The sequence below is a fragment of the Littorina saxatilis genome, linkage group LG17 (genome assembly GCF_037325665.1).
Source record: "Littorina saxatilis isolate snail1 linkage group LG17, US_GU_Lsax_2.0, whole genome shotgun sequence".
Classification (NCBI taxonomy): Eukaryota; Metazoa; Mollusca; class Gastropoda; order Littorinimorpha; family Littorinidae; genus Littorina; species Littorina saxatilis.
In genome coordinates, this window is record NC_090261.1 from 6663626 (window position 1) to 6671125 (window position 7500).

A 7500-nucleotide genomic window follows, 5' to 3' on the forward strand; every position below is an offset into this window, starting at 1 on the left:
CAACGTAGTACAATATATGACCTTACTGGGAGAATGCAAGTTTCCAGTACAAAGGACTTAACATTTCTTACATACTGCTTGACTAAAATCTTTACAAAAATTGACTATATTCTATACAAAAAAAACACTTAACAAGGGTAAAAGGAGAAACAGAATCCGTTAGTCGCCTCTTAAGACATGCTGGGGAGCATCGGGTAAATTCTTCCCCCTAACCCGCTGTTCAAAGTTTGTCCTGAACACGAGGAAAACAGTGATATTTTAACAAAACAAACAAAACTGCAAATAAATCTGCATAGACCTAATGCAGATCGCAACAGATAAACCCGCCAAAACGGATTAAAATAGTCTCCTGTAACAAAATAATTCAACTATTCAATGTTATTCAAAGGCTAACTTGCTTATCCAAAGTCCTTTTTCCGCCGTATAAACTTGACTGGTGAAATCTAACTGAAAAAAAAAGTATTGTCAACATCCAAAAGTAAAGTTTTTTAAGTAGTCTTCTCTCGATGACAATGACAGAAACTAAAAATGGCAACAAGGGGATCAGAATGTATTTCTGTACACGTGAGATTTCAATGGAACAACATGTATCTTATGTGTATATGTCACGTTACATATATGTAAATCCTACCTAATTAAATGTAATCCTAAAGTTTAATCAAAACCCCAAATAGACGCTCAACGAAAAAGCAGGAATTTGCCACTCTAGATCTCTTGCTAAGTCAAATATAAATATGTACAGTTAAAGTAGGTGCATTATAGCTTACTATGCTATTTGACACGTGTTGTGTGTGTGTGTGTGTGTGTGTGTGTGTGTGTGTGTGTGTGTGTGTGTGTGTGTGTGTGTGTGTGTGTGTGTGTATGAGTGTGTGTGTGTGTGAGTGTGTGTGTGTGTGTGTGTGTGTGTGTGTGTGTGTGTGTCCACCACCCCGTCCTTTTCCCGTGACAATTTACTGAAACGTCAACCAAATCAAAACTTTGAAACGTACATGGTACAATGAAGAGCTGTAACTTATATTCGAACACACAACACTTTCCAAGGCAATCGTCGCGGACCGCTGAGCCACAAGCGCGCACTAGAATTTACAATGGTTAAGGACAGTCTTTATGGTCCGCACCAAACCCATCCTTCTCTCCAGTCCATGCCCCTGATTTATATCGATTGTGTTCTGTATTCATTTAGCGTCGCTATCTTAATGCCAATGATACGATTTGAATACAGAACAAAATAACTAACATTTTGTAGGCCTTTAAAAAAATATAAAAACTGATCAATATTAGTTTTGCTTAGCTTCATTGGTATTATGTTATTGGGGGGAAAACTTCTTTAACCCACTCTAAGTCCGTTTCCAGAATTATCTAAAGAAACGTTTTCAAACTGATGTTTTCACTGCTAGAAGTAGAGTCGATGTTTGAAAAAAAGAAAAGCTTTGAGGAGAATCTAACGCTTGTATTTTTTCTTCTTCTCCAGTTTCCCCCAACTTGTCTCTTTTCTTTTGTGTTTTCAAACTGCACAACAATGAGATCTTTTGAGAGTTTGCCAGATTTTTTCTCTCCCATTCAAATGTCCTAAATGAACCCGTATGATATATTTCAAAGAACTCTTAATCCCAACACGTGTGTATGCTGAACTTTCTCTCTCGTCATTAGTCACTGAATTATTTCTGTGCTTAGTCTTAAAACACTATGCAGTACTTTGCGTGTTAGACTCTACTCGTCATCTTTTAAACAACACACATTTTCTACGTGCCTGTTAGATGTTAAGTAAAAACAGAGAACTTTTTTTAACAGATTTTTTAAGCATTACGCTGAACTTTACTTGACAGTTTTTAAACAATACGCATTTCTTCGTACGTGTTAACTGTTAAGTGAAAACGCAGTACATAGTGTGTTAGATTTTAAGCATTACGCTGAACTATAAGCCTACTACGTCTCTGACAATACTTGACAGTTTACAAAAAAAATGCATTTCTTCATGCCTGTTAGATATTAAGTAAAAACGCAGGACTTAGAATGTTAGATTTTAAGCTTTACGCAGAACGTTGCTAATCAGCTTTTAAACCATACGTAATTCTTCATGCCTGTTAGTAGATGTTAAGTTAAAACGCAGAACCTTGCGTGTTAGATTTTAAGCATTGCGCTGAACTTTTTTTATCAGCTTTCCCATTTCCCATTTCTTCGTGTCAGATAGTTAAATCGCAGAACATTGCGTGTTAGTGCTAAAACAGCAGACAGCCTGTACTTTCACACGAAGACGACCTCCTCTCAGTCCATGGGCTTGTACTGGCCGTGCCGGTGCCTGGTCAGACAGCGATGAACGGCATAACCGATGATGATGACGATGACAGCGCCGGCGAGACAGGCGGCGACGACGAGGGGAACCGTTGTGGAAGCGTCCGTCATGGGCACCGTACTCATGTCCCCGGAACACTCCACCGTCTCTGCACATCAAGGTCAGGTCAGGTCAAGGTCAGAAATCAATTTGGGTCAAGGTTAGCGAAAGAAGCCAAGTCGGGCAAACACCAAGGAGCAAGCCAAACCAAGTTCAGAAATTTGGTCACATCCCCGAAACACTCAACTGACTGTCTCTGTCAGATCAAGGTTACACCAACGCCAGATTTAATTGGGTCAAGGTCAGTTAAAAGAAAAGGTCAGGTCGGGTCAATGCGAACAACCATGGCAGAAAAAAGCAAGGTCAAACCAAGGTCGAAATCGATTCAAGGTTTGTGAAAAAGGCTTGGTCAATGTGAGCAGCAGAAAAGAGCGGGGTCAAACCAAAGTCATGTTTTTAATCAGTACTATTCTTTTAATCTGGCAATCCTGTTTCCCCGTCGCGATATAACCTTGAACGGTTGAAAACGACGTTAAACACCAAATAAAGAAAGAAAGAATCCTGTTTCCAAAGCCATGCAAAAATAATCTGAGTAAAGTATTTCAAACAACTCTTTTTAACTGCAGTTTACTTAGTTTTGTAAAATGAACCCCCTGCAAAGATGCAGCGCCGTCGTTTTCTCCAACGGAACGAGGGGTGTGCCTGAAACACGTGGACAAGGAGCATGTGTGGAACGTTTGCCTCACTAAAAATAAGAACAGTCACTCTTCCACAACCTATACAAACCCGACAGAGTTATTTCCGGAGTGTGTCTATTAAGGAAGGCCTTAACCCTGTGCAAGCCAGCAGCTAGCGTACCGTTAGCAAAGTAGGCGGACTGTGGAGCGAAGGGTTGCAGCCTGACGTAGTTGAAGACCATCTCCACGTCCTTGAACTGCAGCTTGACCGCTCCTGATGTCTCACACATGTAGGACAGGCCCAGTGGCGTCTTGAACAGGTCAACCGTGGCGGGGTCTACTGTCTTCGTTGAGGCTGAAATTGTGAAAAGGCGAATATAGCTCAGTTTGTGTACACTTAAAGTGACAGGCTCAACATAAATTTGAACACTTAAGGTGACAGGCCCAAAAGACAGATAGGACATAGCCATGCGGCGGCGTCTTGAACAAGTTCACTATGGCGGGGTCTATTGTCTTCGTGGAGGCTGAAATGATGAATATATGTTTTGTATACAATACACAAGCTCAACATAGTTTGTGTGCAGTTAAGGTGAGAGGTTTACAACTAGAATGACTTCACCCAGACAGGACGGGTCTAGCGGTGCCTTGAACAGGTCAACGGTGGCAGGGTCAACTGTTTTTACATAGGCTGACATGGTGAATATAGTATTAATACACTCAAACTGACAAGCTCAGCATAGTTTTGGTAACTTAAAGTGGCACAGATAGGACAGGTCTCGCGGTGTCTTGAACAGGTCATCCGTGGCAAGGATCACTGTCTTTATCGAGGCTGAATTGATGAAGGCACTTTTTATGCACCTGGAAGTGGTAGGTTGCTTGACGAATAGAATGAATAGCTGACTGACTGACTGACTGACTGACTGACTGACTGACTGACTGACTGAATGAATGAATGAATGAATGAATATCTGACTGACTGACTGACTGAATGACTGCCGGAAGAAGGGGAGTTATGGTCTGACATACCCATTGGCTTGACACACTGAAAGATTGGTCAAATAATCCGCTGAAAAATTCACTGACCGACCGACCAACCCACCAACGAACTGCTTGATTTGCTGAATCTCTCAGTCACCAAACTACACTTTTCACAGATCTGATATGACTGCGGGCAAGTCAGCTGGTAGGTTGGTCGGTCGGTGAGTCAGTCATTTGCAGCCGATCATTTAGCCGATCTTTCAGTGGACAAAACCCAACAAAGAACACGCCCTCGGATCGTAGGCATAAATCATCGATAGGCACTCGGCGCGGATGTCCGCACTCGTTTCGAGCTCGTCCCGCATGCCAAATATCTACCCAAACAAAGCACACTTGCCATAACCGTGGACGTGACGTTTGTCGAAGAGAGCACGTCTCTAACATAATAGTTTTTCTTTTTTTGTTTTCCCTCCATCTTATTGTCATGCCATTTTCCTTCCGTGCTGCTTTTGCTGTTTGTTTCCCCTTTGTGTGTTTGTTTGCTTGTTTGTTTGTTTGTGTGTTTGTTTGTTAGTCCTGAAGAAGCTTCCATAAGCAAAATGTTGATTTAGTATTGTATGTGCTGTCCTTGTATCGGTGAGTACAGAACTCTTTTGTTTTTCACCTTTGTTCATCTCACACAGTCACTTTGGTTGTTTAGATTTTCATAACTGATGTCTGATACATATATAATTCTTACTGATACTTCTATACTGTTTATTTTACGCATATGTACAATTGATGGTTAAACACGTTTTGTTAAGGAGGAGCATGCTTGTGCGTGTGTGCTGTTGTGGGTTCTGTGTGGGGAATGTATGCGGGCGTGCGTGAGCGTGTGTGTGACTGAGATTGCAAGCGATGTTTGGAAAGGCGTGTATGGATTGATTGATTGTACTCTGGCCAAAACATGTCCCTAGTGTACTGCACATGGTTGAAATAAAGTCTTATGTCTTATGTCTTATGTCTTATTTAAATATTTTAATCTACTGACGGTTGCTGGCGCCAGGGAAGAACTGTTGATTGGTGGTGTCGTAGGTGAGCGCCACCTGGTGGAGTGCCCAGGAACTGGTGGAGTTAACTCCCTCTGGCAGCACGTCCATCTCCAGCCCGTCCTCCTTCGTCCTCTCCTCCACCGCTCTGTCCTAGATTGGAAAAAAAATCAATGAATGAATTTTATCAAATAAAATAACAAGTTTAAAAAAAATTAAATGTTTAAATAAATAAATGAATGAATAAATGAATGAATGAATGAACGAATAAATAAATTAATTAATTAATTAAATAAAAACGCAAGTAGGACAGGTCGCGCGGCATCTTGAACAGGTCCTTGGTTGCAGTGTCCAAAGTTGGTTTTTTTTAAAGAAAAAGAAATTATAAATAAATGAATGATTGAATGAATGAATGAATGAATAAATCAATAAATGAATGAATAAATAAATAAATAAAAAATTATTTTTATATAAGATATCAAATAAGAAATATTGAATCTATAAATAAAGTGTGTGAATGAATGAATAAATTAATTGATTAGTTAAAACAAATACATTAAGATTGAATGAATGAATGAATGAATGAATGAATGAATGAATGAATGAATGAATCATCAATCAATCCATCCATCAATCGATCAATCAATCAATCAATAAACTGAGTGAATTATTTTTAAATTCCGATGAAACTTTGAGTAGCGCTATAACTGAATCATTCAACAACAGCTCATTAGTACTATACACTGATTTTACAAAAACATCTTGTTGGACCATGGGTTAGGATAACTCCTGCTCGCATGTTCGGCTCCGTTCTAACCATGTTTACTTCCCTTTCACTATTTTTCCAATCCCACATCCCCAATCTACCTAGCACATGCACATTATAAAGAAAGGATTGAATTGAACAAAAGTATACGACTTTTAAAGTACACTCAGGGCCTCACCTGAAAATAGATTCTCTTCTGAAAAAGTGAACTAAGCAAACCATTAAAGTGCCATCAAACAAACAAAGCAAAAGAGACAAGAACGAGTAAGATATTGTTTCTTACATATTTATTTCTTTATTCCTTTCTTTCTTCCCTTTTCCCCTTTCTTTTTATTTTCCCACTCTTTACTTGTGCATTGTTTTTTTTATTTTTGTTTTTTTTCGCGCTTTATTTCTGCTCCTGGACAGCTATGAAATATATTCGTGACACATCAGCACTTCTTATCCCAACACAATTAGCACGCAGCGCAATTTTCTCTTCTTTTCTTTGTCTTCATTTCAGTTATAATATACTTGGGAAGAAGGCGAGGGGGAAGGGGGGAGAGAGGGGCCGGGGAGGGGGGGGAAAGAGGGGCCGGGGAGGGGGGAGAGAGGGGCCGGGGAGGGGGGGGGGAAAGAGGGGCCGGGGAGGGGGAGAGAGGGGCCGGGGAGGGTGGGAGAGAGGGGCCGGGGAGGGGGGGGAAAGAGGGGCCGGGGAGGGGGGAGAGAGGGGCCGGGGAGGGGGGAAAGAGGGGCCGGGGAGGGGGGAGAGAGGGGCCGGGGAGGGGGGAAAGAGGGGCCGGGGAGGGGGGAGAGAGGGGCTGGGAAGGGGGAGAGAGGTGCCGGGGAGGGTGGGAGAGAGGGGCCGGAGAGGGGGGAGAGAGGGGCCGGGGAGGGGGGAGAGAGGGGCCGGGGAGGGGGCCAGAAGAGGTAAGGCGGGGTCAGAACGGTTATTCATCAGTCTTGCTTATGGGATTACCCAGGTACAGTGGAACCCCCTTTAAAAAAAACCAATTTAAGACCTCCTCTCCTTTCTTCTTCTTCTTCTTCGTTCATGGGCTTATACTCCCACGTTCACTCATGTTTTTAGCACGAGTGGATTTTTACGTGTATGACCGTTTTTACCCCGCCATTCAGGCAGCATACGCCGATTTCGGGGGAACCTCCTCTCCTTTAAGACGTTACTTTTTCAGATTTTCTCTTCATAACCTGTGTAAATGTACCTCTATTTAAAGACTCATTCTCTCTTAAGGCCTGCATTTCTCACATCTTTACAAGTTTTACTAGGGGGGTTCCACTGTACCGCAAAGAAAGTGTGTGAAAAGGGTTACCTCCAGAGCAAAGGTGAGGTTGAGCGTGAAGGTGTTGTTGTTCCAGGTGATGGAGAGGGAAGACATGTTGTCCTCACAGCTCCCCTCGTAGCTCGACTCATCCTTCTCGTCCTTCTGAGACACCGTGTACGTCTGCACACAACGCAAGGAATGTCAATACCATACCATACCATACCGTACCATACAAAACAATACAATTCAATACAATACCAAACGGAACGATGCGATGCAACGCAACACAACATCTCAACTTTAAAAATACACTTTTTGGCTGGTAACACAATACAATACAATACAATACAATACAATACAATACAATACAATACAATACAATACAATACAATAATGCACAATTAATACAATACAATACAATAATATGTTATATGAAGTCTTATATCGCGCGCGTATC

At 41.7% G+C, this 7500-nt stretch overlaps 1 protein-coding gene across 2 annotated transcripts in view; it reads right to left on the bottom strand.

Annotated features, from left to right (window-relative positions):
* Positions 1–7500, bottom strand: part of LOC138952198 (serine-aspartate repeat-containing protein F-like) — a 51926-nt gene that overhangs the window by 981 nt on the left and 43445 nt on the right. For both annotated transcript variants that reach the window (XM_070323801.1, XM_070323800.1), the window contains exons 7-10: positions 7092–7223; positions 5018–5168; positions 3191–3364; positions 1–2441 (exon numbers count right to left, since the gene is read on the bottom strand). The exon at positions 1–2441 is cut by the window's left edge and continues 981 nt beyond it. In XM_070323801.1, coding sequence (XP_070179902.1) covers positions 2266–2441; positions 3191–3364; positions 5018–5168; positions 7092–7223 — 633 coding nt within the window. In that variant the 3' untranslated portion in view covers positions 1–2265. The remainder of the gene's footprint in view (positions 2442–3190; positions 3365–5017; positions 5169–7091; positions 7224–7500) is intronic.